The sequence below is a fragment of the Coenobita brevimanus genome, chromosome 71 (assembly GCF_032717465.1).
Source record: "Coenobita brevimanus isolate Jiangsu-jjx chromosome 71, ASM3271746v2, whole genome shotgun sequence".
Lineage (NCBI taxonomy): Eukaryota > Metazoa > Arthropoda > Malacostraca > Decapoda > Coenobitidae > Coenobita > Coenobita brevimanus.
The window spans coordinates 39,908,200-39,932,217 of record NC_137024.1 but is presented as its reverse complement, the minus strand read 5'-3'; the positions used below and the strand labels follow the sequence as shown (position 1 = coordinate 39,932,217).

Below are 24,018 nucleotides of genomic sequence, written 5' to 3'. Positions count from 1 at the left end.
ATACGGCATATTTCAAGGGGAAAAAAACAACGAAAATTAGCGAACGAGTGCAAGTGAGGTGTTTTCAGGTGATAATTAGCCAATTCCAGGTGTAGGACACTCTCACTTAACTTATTTCTTTCTTGTATATATTATTTGGTATAAGAATAGGACATAGGGCTTATTTCAATGGATGAAATCAGTGAAAAATTCCAGGGAAGATTTACTTAGCGTAGCACGGCCGGGCAGGCGAGAGGATAGGGTAATGGAGGGGGGGTAGGGAGGGGAGTCAAGAACGGGGAGAAATGGCTAAATTGTCAACAATGGATGGGAGTACAGATGAGATTAGGAGTGCTGACTAGTGTTGGACATTGGCAGTACTGATAGATGATACAAGCCCCACTTGGAAGCACGGGTGAATTCAAAATAACACAGAATCACAAAAGCGACGCCCCGCGGTATGATCCCTTGCTCCCAAGCGTCACGAAAGTGACGCCCCGCGGTTAAGGGGTTAATGAGTATTTTTTGGTGGTCTTCATGGCATTCATTAAATCCTATATCTCTTATATCATGGTTTGTTATAGGGAGGGTCTACTGTATATGAATTTGTGTGTGTGTGAGAGAGAGAGAGAGAGAGAGAGAGAGAGACCCAAAATTACTGAACTTCGAAACACTGTAGCAGCTAAATTATGGCCTGTATCAATCTGCAAATTGATATACAAATACTTTATCATCCGCTGTCAGTCTGTGTGGCAAGAATGCATTTTGTGTGTGTATGTACTGTATGCAGTGATATCCGTATTATGCAGACTATATGGTGTGAAGGGGTGCTTTAATAGTCCAAAATCGCAATTAATCCATTGGAAACAAAACACAAGTATTTTGTTGGTGATTAATCCATATATATGATGATGAAGGGCATTCCAGGCATCATAGACACAAAATTTAAATCACAGTCTTGGCGGTAGATCAGCAGGATGAGTAACTGGTGAACTTGCTATGGTGAAGGTCGAACACGTAAGTGATCCAGTCAGGGAAGACAGGTCGTGAGCGGGAGGGGTGGGTGGGGGTTAGACTCACTCCTAGTTACCATACCCTTGTCTTGCTCACTAGCAACTGGATGCTCACTGTTTAACCCCTTAAGTCCTACGACCGATGATTGTCGGTTTCCAAACTTAGTACGTGAAGTCCTATGGCCGACGATCGTAGATAGGTTACACAAAATTGGAGAGCTGTAACCCTGCCTCTTTTATGACTAAATGGTACCTAACCAATGGAAACTAAGAGTTGAGATGGTGGGAAGCATGATCCTACCCCTTTCCAGGGTGTGGGGAGGGACTGACCCCACCCCATCTCACCACCTCCCTCTGCCCCATTGGATCTTGCTCTTTGTGTTCCTTCCCACCCAAACTACCCTTCTTACTCCCTTTAAATTGTATTGGCTGTATGCGGCAGGCATATTCCCTCCCTTTCCTCCCTTCCTGATGTTCCCCCCACACTCCCTATACCTCCTTATTCCTCCATATTTCTCATGGATGTCCCATTCTCGCTTGTAGTGAGGAGTGACTTTTTTATTTTTGATGGTCAGTTGTAGTGACCACCAGACATACGAGAGTGAAATATACATTTTCTGGTGTGTAAAATCAAGCTCTTCAAATCTATAAAACCAAAATTTATTTCAGTGCATTTTTTTCTCTCTGTACGTGAAGGGTAACAATTGTTACTTTTAACATTCTTTGACGGTCAGTATTGCGGTAACCATTCGTCATGTGAGAATGAAATATACATTTTCAGGTGTGTAAATTCAATCTCTTGGAATCTGTTAGAAAAAATTTACCTTGGTGAGAGTTGAAAATTTGGACTCTTTTTGCAGTTCTGGGGAGAGGGGGGGCTGGGAGGTTGGTGGTTTTTAGAGGTTAAATGGGAGCTATCTTTTGGATAATTTTATGTATTACTGTACTACTGTATCATTTGGTCATGGCCAGGTTATGCAGAAAACCGAATTTTCTAAACACGGATAATCAAGTTTTCTCAGTACACTGCTTTCCATTTCTATTCTTCCTTTGGTTTTGAGTTAATGTTACCAATATCTATGAAGCAGACTACTCTTTGGAATCTTTGAAGAAATTCTCTACGGAGTTTCGTATCCTGAAACCTTAAGATATTGATGATGGTACTGTGATGCAGAATTAAAGGGTTTAGTAACTGTTCTAATGCAGGCTTTGACTGTGACCGAATTCATTAGAAGAACTTGAAATTCTAAAGTGAGCCGCTCTTATTATTATTGTTGTCAATGTTATTATCAGAGATCGGATAAAATGTTGTTATTTAGTCCATTTTAGTTTATATATACAGTATATATATATATATATATATTTATGTATATATATATATATATATATATATATATATATATATATATATATGTATATATATATGTATGTATGTATTTTCACCAAATATGGAAAATCTAAAATACGTAGTTTTAATCAGCGCTTTACTTCCGTGAAAAATTCAGGAAAACGAAATGAGAAATGATACACAACCAATCCTGCACCCAGGGGGGACAGGGGTGGATTCCCCCTGATATCTATTGACATTTCAAACAGTAGCCTTATGTAATACTGAATGATCAGCTGATCAATATCAGCAAGCCATGTTCTGAAATTAAGTACATATAACTAAAAAAAAGAGAAAAGAAAAAACAAAAATGTAAAGGTACAGTTGATTAACATTTTGAATTAGCTAACAATTTCCCCCAGAATGAAATTCTGGCTACAGACCTGTATGCAAAACATAGTACTATAAAATATATATAGCTCAGATTGCTGAATGATTGTAAAAGCAATTTGTAACCATGATTTTGTTCAGATTATTTCTCTAAGATGTTGTCTTCTATCAGTCATTGCCAGAGATCGGATAAGAATATTGTTTTTTAGGTACAGTCTCCAACTAAAATAGAGCGACCGGCTCGACAAGCAGGTTGGTATATGTGGCACTGCTGCACCCCCAGTTTCACCCCACCCGTTCCCTCCCTCGTTCCCATTCATTCGTCTATCCTCCACCCTCCCCACAACCAAGGGCGAGAGAGTAAAGTAAGGCCTACTCGCATTGTCTCAACAACTCTTCCACCATCCATCTGTCTTGGGAAATAATGGTTTTGTTATGATAACGAATAAAAACACATTACACAGTGTTTTACTCCACATTATAATTATTTATACACCACGATCTGATTGCAGAGTTATATAAAATGGTAATATATTCGTATGATAGGGAGGTCTGTAATGATACAATTTATCATTTTGACAGTTGTATCCAGTCAGTGTGTAATATTAAACAGGTGGAAGCTATGTGTAGATGTTTGTAGTGGTCGGTGGTGTGTGCGGCGGGTAGCTGGCTGTCACACGTTGTGGTGGGGGCATGGGGAGAAGGAGACAGGCCCGGGGTGGACAGTGTGTGGGTGTGTGTTTTCCACTAATGCTCATAAACACGTCTTTATTATCACCGTGAAGTGTGCATTACAATATTGTCCCCTGTGCCATATAATAGTGATACATATACTGTAATTTAACGATATGGAAAATAAGCATTTAATGATCGGTACACAGTAAGACCTTATTTTCTAAATGTTATTCAGTCAGATACCCAGTGCAGATTATAATACATTAGAGTCTGAATGTAACCTTGAACTCTGCAGGGTAAGTTAAGCTAGAACACCAGGTCTTTAGTAAAATACAGTATTGAATATTATCACTATACCACATGTTATCGTAGGGCAACTGGAACAGGGCAGTAGCAAAGGTGGTGGATGGTCCTACTCGGTGTTGACAGGGTTACCTTATCACTCTCCCAGTTACCCACAACATTCCATTATCATATAAATCCAATGTCTGACCCCATTGTTTCATATCGTTTTAAAATGTGTTCTTAAATATATTGGTAGTCAGTTAGTCTTCCTTATTAAATATTTGCGTATCCAAAACTGTGTGTCCATTTTAACATCCTTCCCTCTCTGAGGCAATTAATGTTTTGGCTGACGATAGTTAATGGGAAAAACCATGGCCTCACAGAGATAGAGGAAAGTAGTAACAGACACACTGTAGGACACAAGTTGAAGAGCAAATAATCATAAGGTTAACCTGACCACTACATCTATTACGTTGCTGTAAGTAACACTGACCAGTGTGAAATGTAACACATCTGACCTTTGTTGAAAACGTTCTCGTTGAAAATAAATAAACTGAATTATCTGTATTATGGCATGATAATGTTGATTAGTGCAAGTTGCAGTCGAGACAAGTTTTTTGGTTACCACGCAGATCATCCATTTGGCCAGTTTAGTTATTGGTTACCTTTTTCGAAATACGTCGTGCTGTAAACGTGTGAATCTCAAATTACACCCTATTGCAGTTATAACGATACAAGGCAAGGTTATATTCCTGATATTGTTGTCAGGAGGTGGCGGGTCCTTTTCTGGAATGAGTGGCGAGAAGTGGCTGAGACAAGGGGTGGAGGGGGTTGGTTGTATGCAGGGCGGATTAACGCTGCTGTTGCTTGGTAGGCAAGGCAGATGGTTGGCCTGCAACATATAGATCTCTTTATTCTGTTATTTCCAGTGAAATTTTGGCATGACCTATAATGGCCTTTTTTGATGGTCTGATGGGTGGTGACACATTTTAGGACATCCAGAGCGTATATTAATTCTGCTCTGGAAGTCTGGATGGCCTGATAGGCAGTTGCCCATTTTGCGTATACTGTACCTGGTAATCTGGCCTGGTTGTATGGTGTGCGCTGGGTCAGCACACCACGCGGCTCATTCTAGTGTTGGCTGTCATGTGTATGAAATTGACCTTGATACTTATAATACTTTCAGCTGCAGTGAATGACATCTAAATATTGACTGAGCTTTGGTAATGCCAGCAATCACATCATGGCCACGGCTTAACCATCAGACAAGCTGTCATCCAGTCCCTGTTGCCCAACGTTATCTGATATCATGTATTAAGACATCAGTACCAAGATATTACTGATCATGTCTTTTACTTATCACAGCACTTTGCTATTATCACACGTGAGGTATTAGTAGTAACTACTGGTACTGACCTATAACAGAGTTTGTAAAGTAACAATGATTACGTTGAGTAAGGGAATGAGCACACCACCTACCACTACAAACATATAGCTTCTGACAGTTTAATGTTACCCACCGACTGGATACAACTGTCAGAATGATAAATTGTATGATTATAGAACTTCCTATAATACAAATTTATTAGTAATCCCTCCACTATCCGACATAATAGAGCCAAAGGCTTGTCCGGAAAGTGGTCCTGTCCGGATAGTGGGCACCAGCCTCCTGGACTGGTACTTATGGACCCTAACCACCCTAACTTTGAAAGCCACCTAAATAACTCCCTATCGGATATGCATAGCACCTATTTATACCTATTTAAGACTCTATTCACACAAATAATGGACTTAAAGCATGAAATAAATGAAAAGGAACCAAAGAATGTGGAATTAGAAGTGACTGTACCTCTGCCAGGGTGCTTACATCACGTTTGTGGCTGCCTTTCTAAGGTTTTGGCAGTGGTGAAAACGCTCTTGAAGCACGTACATTAATCCAATGATGTGCTGCACTTATTTCTTTGCACTGTGAGTTATAATTGTTTAACACTGCATTGTTCTTAACTGCACCACTGCAGTTCTAACCGCCAGTTTAAAGTGCCAATTTGCACTCCATAGTTGATCCTTTGTTCTCTAAGTTCGAATTTCTTAACACTGCACAACACTGTAAATTCCCATGTGGTCTAGAGGCGAGGTATTGCAGTATATTCACTGTTTATTCACAAAAAACGAGCACGTGTGCTTCCAGTGCAATAAGCATCTATTCACAATCGAAGTTAGGGAGTAACTGTTGATGTCGGAGAAACAGAGTTACCAGATCGCTACGGCCACATTACCAATCTCCTCAACTTTTATTACCAAATTTAACTTTTCATTACCAAATTCATAAAGCTAGCATTTATTCTTCACGAATTATATATACAAGTGGAAATACTGTACATGTAATCACTTTCCTTATAATTAACAGCATGTTGATTATTTTCATGCTATGTAGGGTAGCAGATTAATCAGAGAGAGCAAACAATCTACCTTCTCCATCCTGTGTATCCGCATACATGTAAAAAATCCGTTTGGTTATGCATTATTCTGATTCATTATCAAACGAATTTTTCATTACCAAATTGGCCCACATTTGGTAATGAAAAATAACAAATGGCAACCCTGACAGGGAGGGGGGAGGGGGAGGAAGGAAGGGGTGAAGGGGCCATGGTGTAAGCAGCTGTTTGGCGCCGCACGGCAATTTCAAATTACGGGTGGGAAAAAATTCGGATTATGGGGGGATTTTTTATCTTTTTTTTGGCCATTTTTCGGTTCCGATGGTCCAGGCCCACAATGTCCGGTAAGTGGGGATGTCTGGAAAGTAGAGGGATTACTGTATTTTAGATCACATTGCATTCAGATTGTGCTGTATAAATAACCATACTATGGAGTGAAACACTATGTAATATTTTTCTTTTCTTCGTTATCATAACAAAACCACTATTTCCCAGGACAACAGGATGATGAAAGAGTGGTTGTGACAATGCGAGTAGGCCTTAATTTACTCTCTTGCCCTTGGATGTGGGGAGGGTGGAGGGTAGACGAATGAATGGGAACCAGGGAGGGTGGGGAGGGATTGAAACTGGGGGTGTGGTGGTGCCACATATACCAACCTGCTCGTCAAGCTGGTTGCTCTATTTTTTCTGGAGACTGTACATCTCTAGCAGAAAAAATAATTTTTCATTTATCATCATCATCCGGACCTCCTTTCCCACCCTAGGGCAGGGTCTATCTATCTATCTATAGCCAGACGCCATAATCCTGTAAAGGGTAGTAGAAATGTCCAGACAGCCCAAATTTTCCCAATCCAATGGGCCACGCTTCCATTCACTCATCTTTCAAGTCCCCGGAATCCTGGCTCTATCGGATATGCCAAAAACATTCACCACGTTCTGTAGCTTCACATAATCGTATCCGATAGAGTCAATCCAGACTCTGCCGTGTTAAAAGGGGTGCCAAAATCGCTGAACATGCACTTCTCCTCACAACATTCTTCCAGCCAGCTTGGTCTCCTGTCAGTTTCTTAACCTCACCGACTTCCAAACCTCTCTTCCTCACACATTCATCCACCACATCTCTCCACCTCCTTGGCCAACCTCGCCTCCTCCCTTCTTCAAATTTGCTCATATATACCTTTTTCTCCACTCTCATTCCCTCCACATGACCAGACCATCTCAGTACTCCCTCTTTGATTTTGGTGTCCACCTACTCTCTCACTCCGCATCTTTCACGAATCACATTATTTCTTATCCTGTCCACCCTCTGTACCCCACATACATTCCTCAGCAGTCCCATCTCCACTGCTCTTACTCTTGACTTTTCATTTTCATGCCACACCATAGTCTAACATCCATATATTAAAGTTGGCAGTAACACTCCTTCATTTAAGCCTCTTGCAGCTGCATCTGTTTATCAATATCTTCATTGCACCAGCTACTTTTCTTCCTTCTGTCATGCAACTTTCAACTTCTTTAGCACATTTTCCTCTCTCTTCTATCACCGTACCCAGGTAGTTGAACTCTCTCACCAATTCCAGTGTCTCTTCATTCACCGTTACATCGTACTGGGAGTTGCCTTCTGTCTAGTAACCATCACTTTACTCCTTTCTGCTTTTACTCTCATGGCACGACACTTACAGACCTCAGCAAAATTCTGCACTAGCCTACTAAGTTCTTGTCTGGTACTTGCAAGCAGTACTGCATCATCAGCATACAACAAATTTGAGATATTCCATCCATCACCATTCATTACCAATGCCATCCCTTTCTCCATTACTTGTGTTTTTACTTCGCTCATCACCCCATTCATATGTATATTGAACAATCATGCTGACATCACACAACCTTGTCGCACGCCCACACTGATCATGAATCATTCACTTAGATGCCCATTAACCCTTACACATGCTTCACTGCCATCATAAAATCTCTTGACAGCACCTAGCAGCTTACCCTCTACACTGTACATGCGCAAAACTTTCGACAATCCTTCTCTGTCTTCTTTGTCATATGCTTTTTCCAGATCCATGAATGCCATAAACACCTTATGATCCTTCTCACAAGCCTTCTCTACTGTCTGTCTCACTTCAAATATTTGATCCACACATCCTCTGCCACTCCTAAAGCCACCCTGTTCATCACTTACAAGGACTTCTGATATCTCTCATACGTTTCTATAATAATTCTTCCATATACCTTCCCTACCACACTCAATAAACTTATGCCACAATAGTTCCTGCACTCATTTCGCTCACCTTTATTTTTGTACAAGGGTATAATCACAGCTTTCTTCCTCTCTGTAGGCACAGTTTCACTCATCCATGCCTTCTTACGTATCTCCAACAAGCACTTCATTCCACTCTCTCCACTACACTTAAGCATCTCTGCATATACATCATCATCCCTAGCTGCTTTCCCATTTTTCAACCATTTCACAGCACTCTTCACCTGTGCGAGTGTCACATCTCCTGGTACTGCATTCCTTCTTTGCACACCCCCAAAACCAGTCATATTTATAGCTGCTCTGCTCTCTCTATTCTCATTCATCAGACTTTCAAAATATTCTTTCCATCTGGTCCTTACTTCATCGCCATGGGTTTAATAATCAATTACTTACATCCTTCACACCATCACATTTCTTTCCGCTTTCACTTCTACATTTCTGGACCTCTTTCCAGAATAACTTTCTGTTTTCAGAGTAGTTCGCATTTATTTTTCTTCCTAGATCCTCATTTACCTCCTCCTTTTTTCTCTTCAGTAGTCTGTTTATGTGGTTCTTGCTCTCATCATGTTAAGTTCTTATTTCAATTGTACCCCTGTTTTGTAACTAATCTAGCCACTTCTTCCTCTTTTCCTCCACCGCTGTCTTTACCTCCTCATCCCACCATGCCATACCTTTCTTCTTTGTCGTTACTCTTGCCATACCACACCTTTCATCTTCGTTTTGCACAGTGCCATCACGGCATATCTCGCACTTTGAACACTTTCACCACTTCCACCCTCTTGCCCTCCTCATTCACACCTCTCACATTTCAGAGCCATCTGAGTGTGCCTGGCACATTACAGAGGTTATTCTCTCAGGCATGGAAGCATACATTCCTTTCTCATATCCTTTGACTAATGCAAGAAAGCCTTGGTTTAATCACGCTTGTTCTAATGCTGTCCACAACAGAGAGGGCCTGTAAAAGGTACCGGAGCCAGCCCACCACCGAAACACATCTTTTTTATGTTTCTGGCCGGAATCAAGCTAAGTCTGTTCTTTGCTATGCAAAAAATAATTTCATCCATTCTAATTGTTGTCTACTCTCCAACTCAAATTCTTCCCGCTCCTTCTGGCACCTTGCCAAAAGCCTTTCTAACAACCTTACCTCATCATCCTTCCCTCCTCTTTTCTACTCTGATGGCTCTGTAGCTATTTCTTCTACTGATAAAGCAAATCTCTTCGCTCAGACTTTCTCCTCCAACTCCACCTTAGACGATTCCAATGCTGTTCCTCCCTCACTTCTCCCCTCTGACTTCCTCATGGGTGACATTAAAATTTCTTCAGCTGATGTATTTTCTGCCATCACTGGCCTCAATACTAACAAAGCATATGGGGTTGATGGGGTCCCTCCTGTTGTCCTCAAGAACTGTGCTTCTGTTCTTACACCCTGCCTAGGTAAACTCTTTCGCCTTTGTCTTTCTACTTGTACCTTTCCTTCTTGCTGGAAGTTTGCTTTCATTCAGCTGGTCCCAAAGAAGGGTGACCGTTCCCAACCCTCTAACTATCGTCCAATTGCTTTAACATCCTGTGTCTCAAACATTTTTGAGTCAGTTCTTAACAGAAACATTTTAAAGCATCTTTCCTATCACAACCTTCTTTCTGATCATCAGTATGGGTTCCGTCAAGGACACTCCACTGGCAATCTTCTTCTCTACCTGTCAGATTCCTGATCATCCTCCTTTCGGGACTTTGGCGAAAGCTTTGCCATTGCACTTGAGATCTCAGAGGCTTTCAGTCGAGTCTGGCATATATCTTTAATTTCCAAACTGCCCTCTTATGGTTTCTATCCTTCTGTCTGTGCCTTCATCTATACAGTAGCTTCCTTTCTGGTCATTCTGTAGCTCCTGGTGTAGATGGCCGTTGTTCTTCTCCTAGATCTATTAACAGTGGTGTTCATCAGGGCACTGTCCTATCACCAACTCTCTTCCTTTTATTCATCAGTGATCTAAGCTGTACATCTAACCCTGTCCACTTGTACACTGATGATTCCACCCTTCACGTTTCCATTCGGTTCCTGCAACGTCCATCTCAGCAGTTACTTCAACAAACAAGGGATGAGGCTATGGCACACCTTATGTCTGACTTGGTTTGTATCTCTGACTGGGGTAAAAATAATCTTGTTATTTTTAATGCATCAAAGACTCAGTTTTTACACCTATCAACCCGTTATAATATTCCACAGGAATACCCACTAATGTTTAATAATATCCAGCTCAATCCTACATCATCCTTGAACATGCTTGGGGTTTCATTCACACGTGACTTATCTTGGAAAGATCATATTGCATCTCTTGTGAAATCTGCTTCCAAGAGTTGGGGTGTGCTAAGCCGACTCTGTGCCTTCTTTACTCCTGCACAATTGTTGACTTTATACAGGGGTTTTATTCGCCCCTGTTCAGAGTACAACTCTCATGTGTGGGGAGGCTCCCCACATACAGCTCTTCTCAATAGGGTGGAGTCAATGGCTATTCATCTCATCAACTCCCCTCCTCTTACTGGCTCCCTTCAACCTTTGTCTCTTCGCCGCGCTGTTGCCTCTTTATCTCTTTTCTATCGCTACTTCAATGGTCACTGCTCCTCTGAACTGTCTGCTTGCATCCCTCCACCTCTACGATGGGCGCGTAGCACCCGTCTAGCAAGAAACTCTCATCCCTTTTCTGTCCAACTCTTTAATACAAGAGTTAACCGTTACTCTCAGTCCTTCATTTGTGCAACAGGTCAACTCTGGAACTGTCTCCCTCTATCTGTATTTCCTACTTCCTACTATCTCCTGTCTTTCAAATGCAATGTGTCCAGGCATCACGATATGAGTGGATCTTGAATTTGGCTCTCTTTGTATTGTTTTTGTTTCTTTCTTGGAAAGATTGTTAATGCTGGCTCAACCTTTGGTTCCTTTTTCCGCGCATTAAAAAAATAAATAAATAAATAAAAATGAAAAAATAAGTCCATCCATCCATCCATCCATCATCCAATCCTACATTGCCCCATGAGGAGCGTAGGAGCCCGGGGCTAGGCAGTTGGTCCCGACATTTAAGATGGGAGTGACCAGCCTCACTCATCCCTGAATGATATTACATGAGCAGTCAACCCCAACCACCCCTTGGATATAAACCTTCACTGGCTCAATCCAATTGGAGTGCAATAATTACCCACTAAAACCACCAGGCGCCAAAATCTGGTTATATGGTTACCACCCAGTGTAGTAAATGCTTTCCTGGTGTATAGGAAACCATTTGGCTTGTCACTCAGTGTAGAGTCACCCACAGGCTGAAGGAAGAGGAAAGAATGAAGGAAAGAAGACAGAAGAGGGAGTGTAAAGTCAACCGTAGGCAGGAGGACAAGGTTTAAAAAAAAAAAAAAAAAAAAAAAAAAAAAACGCGAATCTGCCCGTTTGGTTTGGGCCTTGGACGTGTATTGGGTCCTCAGAGGCTCTCTGAAACGCCATGATTAAGTGATTTTGGGCAGGGGAATCTGGGGTACACTTAACCCTGCCAGAAATCCCAGTTATATGGTTACCACTCAGCGTAGTAAATGGTTTTCTGGGTACAGGAAACCATTTGGCTTGTCACTCATTGTAGAGATTATATGGCACCTGTACATTGAGTGAGTGGATTTTGGGGACCCCCACCTACCACAAGATTTTATTTATTTATTTATTTGTGCCAAAAACTGTTTTATGTGAATAAATATTTTTTATGTACTCTACTTTACATATTTTCCCGATCTCTAATTTGTATTATTATTATTATTTGTCATGTGGTACATGGTGAGAACTTAAGAGTGTTTCTGATGGGTATTGAAAGGAAGAGTTGCTCCAAGTTAGGTGGATGATGTGTTGATTTGGTTTTTGTCTATCTATCCATCTATTTATCTATCTATATTGCCAGATGCCATAATCCCATACGGGGTGACCACAAACAAATCACCTCCACGTCGCCATTTCACTGCCCTGCTCCCAATTCACACCCCCGTCTCTCATATACATCTCCATTCCATCCCTCCATCTCATCCTTGGCCTCCCCCTCCACCTCACTCACACTCTCCTCATCAGGCTCTCACTCTCCATTCTCTCCACATGGCCAGACCACCTCAATGTGTTTCTCCTAACGCTGCACACATCCACATCCACACCACAATACTCCTTCATATCCTCATTTGTCAGTCTGTCTCGCCCTGTGACTCCACAAGCTCCTCTCAAATAACTCATTTCCACTGCTCTCACTCTTGACTTGTGCCCCCCCAACAACATCCAAGCTTCACTTCTATATGTTAGCATTGGTATCACAGTACTGTCATGTAGTAACTTTTTCACTTCCATGCTCACTTCTTTGTTTCTCATCAGTGTTTTCAAGGAGCCAGGAACCTTTCTTCCTTGTTGTACCCTTACAAGCACTTCACCCTCCAAACTTCCATCCTTACTCATCACACTACCCAGGTACTTAAATGTACTCACATTTTCTATTTCCTCCTCATCCAACCTCGCTGTACATTGACTGGCTTTACTTCTTTCGAGGTCCATAACTTTACTCTTCCCTACATTCACCTTTAGATTTGGTGTGCCAAGGAAGAAACAGAAATGGAGGTCTTCTGAATGATGTTTATGAGCTTTAGAGTAATCTGAAATGTGATAGAATGCATAGCTAAGAATTACAGAATGTTGGAGAGGTGCATCCTAAAATGAAATCATCTGTAGGCAACCAGGATGAAATAATAAGGTGTCTGCTGCGAAATGATTATTGTCATGTTTTTTCGTAACGCATAAATCACGTACGAGAGACCCTGGGTTTTCAGAAGTAAATGTGATATAGGAATGTTGATCATTTGTCAAGAACAGTCATTTCATTTCCTTTTGGCAGAATAAGAACCTCCTCCTCCTCCTAATAATAATAATAATAATAATATTTAATAATTATTTCAGATATGCAAAAGTGCCAGAGGATGAACCATTTGAAATCCATCCTGCCACTGATTCTGAGGAGTCTGACAGTGAGAGTGAGAGTGAAACTGACGATTCAGAAGATGAGAGGCAAAGAAAACTGATGCAGCTTCAAGAGCAGCTTCGAGAGGTTCAGGAACAAATTAAGGTAGCTATTTGAATGAAGAGGTAAACTCTTCACTGCTCCTTTTCTTTGAGATATAACCCTAACTTTTATTATTTGAATTATAGTAACTTGTAACTTTAATTTCTTAACTAGTATTTAATCACCAACATTCCTTTCAGTTTTTATTTGAAGAATCACGAAGAGGGAAAGAAAAGAAGAAAAAGACGAAGAAGAAAAGTAAAGACAGAGACAAATTATTGACTGATCTACCAAACATGGGGATGGGCATGACACCCATGGTAAACCAAACAACCCCTGCCACCACGGCTGCCACCACCACCGCCCCACCACCCACTGAGCCACCACCTGGCCCAGTTCCTCCCAAGCCTAAAAAGAATAAAACCAGCAACAATAAACAAAAGAGACAAAGGTCAAATGCAAGCAAATCAAAGAAGAAGGCAGCTGGTGGGGCCCCTGGACTAGTATTTGATTCGGAAGATGAAGACAATGCTAAGCCCATGTCATATGATGAGAAGCGGCAGCTTAGTTTAGATATTAATAAGCTACCTGGTAAGTACAACCCTTTAGAATTGGAAAAGTTGGTTAAATGATTCCATGTAATTTGCCAGTTAGATAGATTATGGAAGGTGAGAACCTTAAGGAGGTTGTTGGTTTTAAAAATCTGGCAGTTTTGTGTAAGCAAAGCAAAATTAATTACAAAGTTGAGGATAGATTTATTCTTGGGAGAAAAGTAATGGGGAGAGTTTAAATATAGTTTGAAAGGTAGGGTGTTTAGCATGAAATTCACAAGAATGCTGTGAAAGTTCTTCATATGGATGTGATATCTAGGCAGTGAGTGACAGACAGGTGATTCAGAAATGATATTCTGAAGTGCTACAGGCTTATGCAGGATGAATGGTGTAAGTAATGAAGAAATGAGTATTTTGGGGATGCTCACCATCCACTCACTCCATGTAGTGTTGATCTGGGGTGACTACCTTTTCCTCTCTTCTTCCCTTCTTTCCTGCCTTCATCTTCTGCCTTTCTTTCCTTTTTTCTTTCCACTTCCTTCCGTCTGTGGGTGACTCTTCACTGAGTGACAAGCCAAATGGTTTCCTGTACACCAGGAAACCGTTTACTACGCCTGGTGGTAACCATATAACCAAACTTTGGTGCCTGGTGGTTTAGATGGTAATTAAGGTGCTCTGGCTGGATTGAGCCTGTGTAGCTTTACCATATATCCAAGGGGTGTGGTTGGGGTTTATTGCTCACATAATGCCACTCAGGGATGAGTAAGGCTGGTCGCTGATCTTAAATGTCTGGACCAACTTGCCTAGCCTCAGCCCCGTACACTTCTCATGGGGCAACACAGTTTTAGATGATGTATGTATGTAATGTAGAAAAGTTAGTAGGAATGAGATGTGGAATTAGTGAATGGATAAGAAGGAATACTGTATATTGAGATGAAAAAATGACATAGGTAGGGTACACAGAAAGTCTTTGAAAGTGAGATTGAGGGTGATGTGGAGACAGACAGACCATATGTGGAAGAAGAGAGTGGAGCAGTATATTAATGTGAGAGAAGGAAGAGGATGTTTGAGAGAGCGAGAGGAGCTATTTGAGACAATGTACAATTGAGGCAGTTTCATGGCCATCCCATATTGGAGGGTTCCTAGGAAAGAGAGAGCTGTCAGAGATCATTAATATCATAATTTTTTTAAATGTCTCTTGGACTGCTTTTAAGGAACTATTTCCACCACATGCATAGCATACCCTGAATGTGTGTTCATTTAGTAAGCACAGTTTTCAAGTTAATAGGTATGGTATCGATATCTGTGGGGTAAAAGTAGTTTTTGAGAACCTGGCAGTCAGGGATTGAAGTGTTTGTCCATCTGGTAATGATTCACTATGAATTTTTAATGGTAGCACTCTTATTTGTTTCTGTTAGTCCTAAAAAGATTTAGACCCTGTGTATTGCTAAGCTTAACTGCCATGTTGTATTGACTATCACCCCCCCCCCCTTCCTGTTACAGGTGACAAGCTTGGACGTGTGGTGCATATCATCCAGACGAGAGAACCGTCATTAAGAGACTCGAATCCAGATGAGATAGAAATAGATTTTGAAACCTTAAAGCCATCAACCCTAAGAGAATTGGAAGCATATGTTGCTTCCTGTTTAAGGAAAAAACCTAAAAAAATGTTCAGTGAGTATGGCAGTTTTTATTTTCCATTAATGAGAAGAAACTTGATACAGGTGGTCCCCGTCTTATGAACAGGTTATGTTCTGAGAAACTGTTTATAAGTCAAATTTTTCATATCAAAAATGCATTTAATACACCTTACCAACCAAACATCATAGCCTAGCCAAGCCTACTAGGCCATTTAAACATGCATAGAACACTTACATAAGCCTGCAGTTGGGAAAAATCATTAACACAAAAGCCTGTTTTATAATAAAGGTTTGAATATCTCATCTTATTTATTGTATATTGTGCTAAAAGTACATTGAAAGTACAAATTTGTAAGTCGATTGTTTGTAAGTAGGAGACCACCTGTACAGGATTTGTTTGAAGTTGAAAATACTATGCTTTCTTAGTCCCTTTATATTTTTTCATACTCCTGTGTCTGGTATAATTGAACCTTGTTCATTTGCAGCTCGACCAGAGAAAAAGAGTGTTCAGTCCAAAACGAAAGAAGAGTCAATGGCTGAAAAAAAGCAGGAACTAGAGAAACGTTTACAAGATGTTACCGGCCAGTTGGGTGCGCCTGCATCAGCCAAGAAGACACCCAAGAAAGGTTGGTTATTTGTTGGTAAAGTCTAATAATGTGCAAATGGTGCTGTGGTGCATGCTTATGTAGAACAGGATCAGTTCAGGTAAGTTCATCATGTGAGCAGTGCAAATAAAAGTATAGTGTTGGTTGTGGTGGTATGCAATGAATGGAGAAATAGTCAAGTGTTAGTTGGCATGATGTACTGATGGTTGAACAAAAGTGGTGGTTGGTATGATGTGCTGGTGATTGGAGAAAGAGTAAAGTAATGGTTGCTGTGATATGCTGGTGAGTGGAGAGATATTTTTAGTCCCCTATGCTGTGATGGGGGGGGGGGGATCATTCAGACCTCCTTTCCCACCTCAAGGTAGGGTGAGGTAGGGCCCTCAGGACCAGAGAAAATGGGATACTAACCCAAGTTTGCACAGTTGAATGGGTCACACTCCCATTTCCTCACCATTCAAACCCCTGGAGTCCTGGCACCACCTGATAGGTCAAGAAACATTCCACGTATATGAGTATCATCACACTCACCTATCTGACAGTCATTCTGACAGCTGCCAGGTGATCAGGGGATTCTAAATGTAGGTCATACACTCCTCTGCACAAAATTTATTCAACATGCTCTCTCTCCTGTCAGTTCCTTCATATTGTGTCCTCTACATCTCTTTTTCACACACTCATTTACCAACTCTATTCACCCGCTTTGCCTACAACATGTGTTCCTTTTTCTCAGTTTCAGATTTACTCAGATATACCACTTTCACTGCTTTGTTCATATGCATTCTTTCCTTCTTTCCACATCCCCATACCATCAAAACATTCTTCAACTCCAGTGGCCACAGACTTTCTCACACTGCACCTTTCATGAACCACATTATTCCATTTCCTTCCCACTCTCCACACCACACATTCATTAACAGTCCTATCTCCACTACTTTTGACTTTTCATTTTCATGTCATGCCATAGTCTCATACCCATTTGTTTATCAATAAAGACCAGTGGTTGTCGAACGACAGTTATGGAAAATGTTGCAGAAAGCCCTATAACTGTCAACAGTAGAGGCTACCAAAAACTGGAGGCGGTGGCTCAATCAGTAGAGAGGTGGCCTGCAGTCCTACCGGACCCAGGGTCAAATCCCTTCTGGGGCAGGGAACAGTTTGAGGATTTGAATTTTATGAAATCAGACTTTACTGATCTACCAGAAGACCCGCCGACATGTCGTAAAAATACCCCTGCTAATACCAATACACCAGTCCTGTATGAGACAGCCCTAGCATGTATTCAATATGGACGGTGGGTGTTAGTGCCGAAGTGGTGACATGTAGAGGTGTATGGTATGTAGGAGGACTGCTGGGCCTTGAGAGCAGGCTGTGAAGCCTATCCCCAGAGTCGGACACATTTAAAAAAAAAAAAAAAAAAAAGGTAGCACCGCCTCTTTTGTGATGTATATGGGACATGGCCAATGGGAACTAATCCATACCCCCTCTAGACCATATTAGGTGTGTGCAGCAGACATATTCCCTCCCTTCCCCCCTCCCCTCCTCCGGATGTCCCACACTCCCTCCACCTCCCTATTCCCCCTTATTTCTCAAGGATGTCCCATTCTCGCTCATAGTGAGGAGTGACTTTTTTATATTTTTGACAATCGATTGTGCAGTAACCATTAGAGACATGAGAGTGAAATGTACATTATCTGGTGTGTAAAATCAAGCTCTTCAAATCTATAAGACCAAAATTTACTTTGATTCAGTCCCCTCCCCCCCCTCTACACAAGAGGTAACTTTTTTTTTTTTTCAGTCGATATTGCAGTAACCGTAATTCATATAAGAGTGAAACATAAATTTTCAGGTGTGTAATTTGAAGCTCTTGAATCCTATAAGAACAAATTTTACTTTGGCGAAAGTTGAAAAATTAGACCCATTTTGCTGATCTGTGGATATGGGACTGGGAGATTTGTGGTATTTAGGGGATAAGAGTAGGCATTAAAACTCATTCATTCAAGCCACTCAGCCACCACATTCAGGTTTCTGCTTTGTATCAAGGCCTTCAAAGCACCAGCCACTTTCCTTTGCTATGCCACTCTACTGTACTTTCCACTTTTGCACATATATCTCTTCTGTCATTGCACCTAGTGCTGTAACTGGTATTCGCCAAACCGATTTCTTGCCACTATTTGCACTTTTTCCAATACTGAATCAATACCGATATTTACTGTCGATATCGGGATATCAGATATGGACGGAAGAAACTGATAATGACTTATATTGAAGATTTTTCTTCATTGTTTTCTCTGATTCTCTCTGAATGAATGCTGTTACTTTGACACCATTTTGCAGCTTAATAGTCTTACTGAATATCATTACAGGTTCATAAGTGGGGGAGTGGGAAAGGAGAAAATAAAATATAAGAGTTGAAGGCCGAAAGCAGCGAGTTGAGAGTGAAGTAGACTGTGTACTGGTGGTGTGTAAGTGTGGTGGCTGTGTGGATTTAAGTACATATATAGTGTACACATGCTGTTGAAATAAGTGTTAAATGACGGCACCCATTAGTTATTACTGTATACTTTATCATCATCATTGACCATCATCATCCATACCTCCTTTCCCACTCTAGGGCAGGATGAGGAGTAGCAATGTCCAGACAGCCTAAGTTTGCCCAATTCAATGGGCCATGCTTCCATTCACTCATCATTCAAGCCTCCTGAATCCTGGCTCCATCAGATAAACCAAAAAACTGTCACCACGTTCTGTAGCTTCATATATTCTTATCTGATTTTAGTCCTAATATTTACAGCCACTATTCTCACTGTAGTCAAAATAAAGAAGTGATTTACTGCATATGATAAGAAAGAAGACAGTAGATGGGGACAATAAGAGGACAATAACCCTGAGACAAGAGGATGAATGACATTTGGCAACTTCATCGAAGCTCAGCTTATACAGTGAAACAGTCCTTTAGTTGATGAAAAACATTACATGTAGATCTTGCCTAGACATCTTCATTATTATGCTATATGTAACTGTACAAGGTTGCAGTTTGACACTCATGTGTGTTATCATCATCATCATTACCACCGTCTTCCGGACCTTCTTTCCCACCTTAGGGCAAGGTGAGGAGTAACAATGTCCAGACAGCCAAAGTTTGCCCAGTTCATTGGGCCACGCTTCCATTCACTCATCATGCAAGCCCTCGAAATCCTGGCTCCATCAGATAGGTCCCCCTCCAAAAAAAAAAAAATTCACCATGTTCTGTAGCTTCACACATACCTATCTGAGGAAGCCAATCCAGATGCTGTCATTGTTAAAAAGGGGTGCCAAATCCTTGGTTATGCATTTCTCTAGACAAATTTCATCCATCCAGCTCGGTTTCTTGTCAGTTCTTTAGCCTCAACTTCCATACCTCTTTTCCTCACACACTCATCAACCATATCTCTCCACCTTCTTGGGTTACCTTGCCTCCTCCTTCCTTTAAATTCTCTCAGATATATCTTTTTCACCACTCTCTTGTCATCCATTCTCTCCACATGACCAGACCATCTCAATACACTCTCTTTGATTCTGGTTTCCACAGACTTCCTCACTCTGCTTCTTTCACGAATCACATAATTCCATATCATATCCATTCTCTGTACTCCACACACATTCCTCAGCAGTCCCATCTCCACTGCTCTTACTCTTGGCTTTTCATTTTCATGCCACACCATAGTCTCACATCTGCATGTTAACCCTCTTGTTACTGGATGATGCAGGCTGCATACAACCGCGGGCAAGCACTCATGATGTGGACTCGCTTGACCTTGGCCGAGTGCTGGGAGAACACCCTCTGTTTCCGTGCTCGCGGTACTTCTTAAGCATTTTGTCCTCACACCCATAGTTTTGTTTCTGTTTCTGTGATTTTTTATTCCTCGTAATCTTGAATAGATGTACTTGCTTATAGTGTTGATAAAAAGTTTGGCGAATATAAATTATGTGCTTGTTTATGATGCTTTTTCTCTCCTTTGTGTTTTCTCATAGAAATATATGTGTTATGATAATTGTTGCTGAGAAGGAGGTTCGGGAGATTTCATTGGCTACATTTTGGTATATAAACGTTTACTGTAGGACAGTTTGGGTTGGTTTTACGTACCACAAAAGGAAATTATCTTACAATCGCACTGCAGTATGGGAGCGGTTTTTCTTAGGGCCAAAGTTGTTGCTCAGTTAGTTTTTCCCCTGCCTTTATTTATGCCTCTGTTTGCCTGATTTTTTTATTCACGTAATCTCGAATAGTTGTACAGTACTTGCTTATGATGATAAAAACGTTCGGCGAATATAAATTATTGGCTAATTTGTGATGTTTTTTCTTTCCTTCTTGTTTCCTAATAGAAATCTATATATTTTAGTAATTGTTACTGAGAAATAGTTTTAGGAAATTTCATTAGCTACATTTTGATATATAAACATTTACTGTTGGACAGTTCGGGTCGGTTTTATGTACCGCAAAAGAAATAATCTTATGGTCACTCTGTAGTGTGGGAGCGGTGTTTCGCTAAATTAATTTTTCCCCTGCCAGTATTTATGCCTCTATCTGCCTGATTTTTTATTCACGTAATCTTGAATAGTTGTACTTGCTTATGGTGTTGATAAAAATGTTCAGCGAATATAAATTTGGCGCAAATTTATGTTTTTTCTTTACATAAAGCAAAAAAAATCAAGGGATGATATTGTTCGACGCAGGTTGCGTTGTCTAGTAACGAGCGGATGAGATTAGGTTTGACGCAGCCATCGTCATCCAGTAACAGGCAGATGAGATTAGGTTTGACACAGCCATCGTCATCCAGTAATGAGCGGGTGACGTTTGCACTGCTACCCTAAGTATCGAAAGGATTAAGTTAACACTAACACTCCTTCATGTAAACCTCGTGCAGCTGCGAAGCTCAAGCCTCTGTTTTTTATTAAGACCTTAATAGCACCAGCTACTTTCCTCACTTATGTCACTCTACACTTCTTTTGCACATTTTTGTCTCCTTTCTGTCAGTATCCAAGTATTTGAACTCTCACCAATTCCAGTCTCTCTCCATTTACCGTAACATCACACTGGGAGTCACCTTTTCTCTCAGTAACCGTCACTTTACTCTTTTCTACATTTACTCTCAAGGCATGATGCTCACAGCTATCAACAAAGCTTGTCATTGTTCTACCGAGCTCTTGTCCAGTACAGTATTTGTTAGCAGCACTGCATCATCAGCATACAACAAATTTGAGATATTCCATCCATCTCCATTCATTACCTACGTCATCCCACTGTCCACTACTCGAGTTTTTATTTCTCTCATCACCCCATCCATATATTTATTTTACAACCATGGGGGCTTCACACAATCTTGTTGCACATCTACATTGATTGTGAATCATTCACTTAGAGTCCCATTTACCCTTACACCTACCTCACTACCATCATCAAAACTCTTGACAGCACCTAGCAGCTTAGCATCTACACCATACATGTGCAAAACCTTCCACAATCCTTCTGTGTCTACTTTGTCGTATGCTTTTTCCAGATCCATAAGTGCCATAGGCACCTTATTATCGATCTCACACGCCTTCTTCACTATCTGTCTCACTGCAAATAATTGATCCACACATCCTTTTGTCTATCCTATAGCCACCCTGTTCGTCACTCACTAGGACTTCTGATATCTCTCTTACTTTCTTTGTACAGTAGAACCTCACTATAATGGACTATTTTTTTTTTTTTTTTTTTTTTTTTTTTTTTTTTAAATGTGACCGACTCTGGGCATAGGCTTCACAGCCTGCTTTCAAGGCCCAGTAGTCCTCCTACGTACCGCACACCTCTACATGTCACCACTTCGGCGCTTACACCCACCGTCCATATTGAATACATGCTAGGGCTGTCTCATACAGGACTGGTGTATTGGTATTAGCGGGGGTATTTTTATGACATGTCGGCGGGCCTTCTGGTAGATCAGTAAAGTCTGATTTTATGAAATTCAAATCCTTAAACTGTTCCTGCCTCAGCGGGATTTGAACTCGGGTCCGTCAGGACTGCAGGCCAACTCTCTACCGATTGAGCCACCGCCTCCCCCAATTGGGGCCCAAGCCATTCTGAAAAAAGCAAAAGTCCAATAAAAGTGACATTTGGGCTTCCCCTTTCTAACTCGGACTATTTCCGATACATCAGATATTAGTCTGGAGCACACCAACAATTTTTCTCTACCTTTGCAGTACTGTACTGTATTAAACATTCACTACAATATTCATATGGTATAATATATATGATAATACTGTACTGTACTCTACACCGATAAACATATCTTTTACTGTATTTACCTTATTGTGGTGAACATAGCTAAAGTGGCCAGGCAGTCCGGACCTCTTCTGGCATTATCAAACTTTTTCCGATATATAAGAATTTAGTCCAGTCGTTTCCCTGCGTGACAGCAAGTGGGTTGGTGGAGGGTTAGTGCCTCTCCCCGTAAAACAAATATCTCAGAGTCAAATGGCCACCCCTTACAGGATTATGGCATCTGGCAATAGATAGAGAGATAGATAGTCTCCTCGATTCCGATGAAGACAAATTTTGGTTTATTGCAGTCTGTTATATCGAAGTTTATCTTATAATTCTTCCATACACCTTCCCTGCAGCACTAAAGAGACTTATTCCACTATAATTCTTGCATTCCTTTAGCCCACCTTTATTTTTGTACAGAGGTACAATCACAGCCTTTTTCCCCTTTACAGGCACAGTTTCACTCATCCATGCCTTCTCACATATCTTCAACAAGCACATCATTCCACTCTCCCCACTACACTTAATCATCTCTGCATACACCTCACCAACTCCAGCTGCTTTCCTATTTCTCAGCTGCTACACAGTGTTCTTCACCTCTGTCATGTGCACTGCATTCCTTCTCTTTACACCTCCAGTACCCATCATGGTAGCAGTTGCTTTGCTTTTTACATTCTCATTGATCAGAGTTTCGAAATATTCTCTCCATCTAGTCTTTACTTCATCGCCATGGGTTAATAATCTACCACTTAATCCTTCACACTTTCACATTTCGTTCCAGATACATTTACACATCTGCACCTCTCCAGAATATCTTCCTATTTTCTGAGTAATTTGCATTCAATTTTCTTCTTTGATCATCATTTACCTCCTCCTTTTTCCTCTTCACTAGTCACTTTACGTGCTTCATGCTCTCAGTATATTCACTGCATAATTCAGCTGAACCCCTGAAGCCACTTCTTCCTCTTTTCCTCCTCTGCTTTCTGAATATCTTCATCCCTCCATTCTGTACTTTCTTCTTTGTTGTTACTCCTGCCATACCACACACTGCTTTTGCAATCCTGACTAAGCAGTCCCAAGATGTATTCCACAGGCTGTCCAGATCCATTTCATTCCAATTCACTGATTCTAATTCCTCCTCTTCTTTGGCCCTGTATTCATCTGCCATTTCATTGATCCTCAGCTTCTCGACTTTCAGTCTCTCTCCCTGACTGCTTCTCTCTCTCTTGGTCTGTCTCACGCCTCTCAGCATGAACTTACATACCACAATCATATGATTTGAGAAACCTCCACTTTGTCCTCTCACTGCCCTTGTATCAGCAACATTACCCGCAGTCAGTTTCTTTACGAGCACGTAATTAATCAGACTCCTTCCAGCATTATCGTCCTTGCCTCTATACCATGTAAATGTATATGCATCTTTGTGTTTGAAATAAGAATTAGAGATGCACAACCTTGTTCCCTGACACATGTCCTTCAGTTTCTTACCATTATCATTCTCTCCTG

At 41.0% G+C, this 24,018-nt stretch overlaps 1 protein-coding gene across 5 annotated transcripts in view; it reads left to right on the top strand.

Moving 5' to 3' along the window:
• The window catches only part of LOC145406647 (uncharacterized), a 488,439-nt gene that overhangs the window by 190,876 nt on the left and 273,545 nt on the right, over positions 1–24,018 (top strand). For all 5 annotated transcript variants that reach the window (XM_080277733.1, XM_080277730.1, XM_080277729.1 and 2 more), the window contains 4 exons: positions 13,328–13,493; positions 13,631–14,021; positions 15,485–15,655; positions 16,107–16,247. In XM_080277733.1, the coding sequence (XP_080133859.1) occupies positions 13,328–13,493; positions 13,631–14,021; positions 15,485–15,655; positions 16,107–16,247 (869 nt within the window). The remainder of the gene's footprint in view (positions 1–13,327; positions 13,494–13,630; positions 14,022–15,484; positions 15,656–16,106; positions 16,248–24,018) is intronic.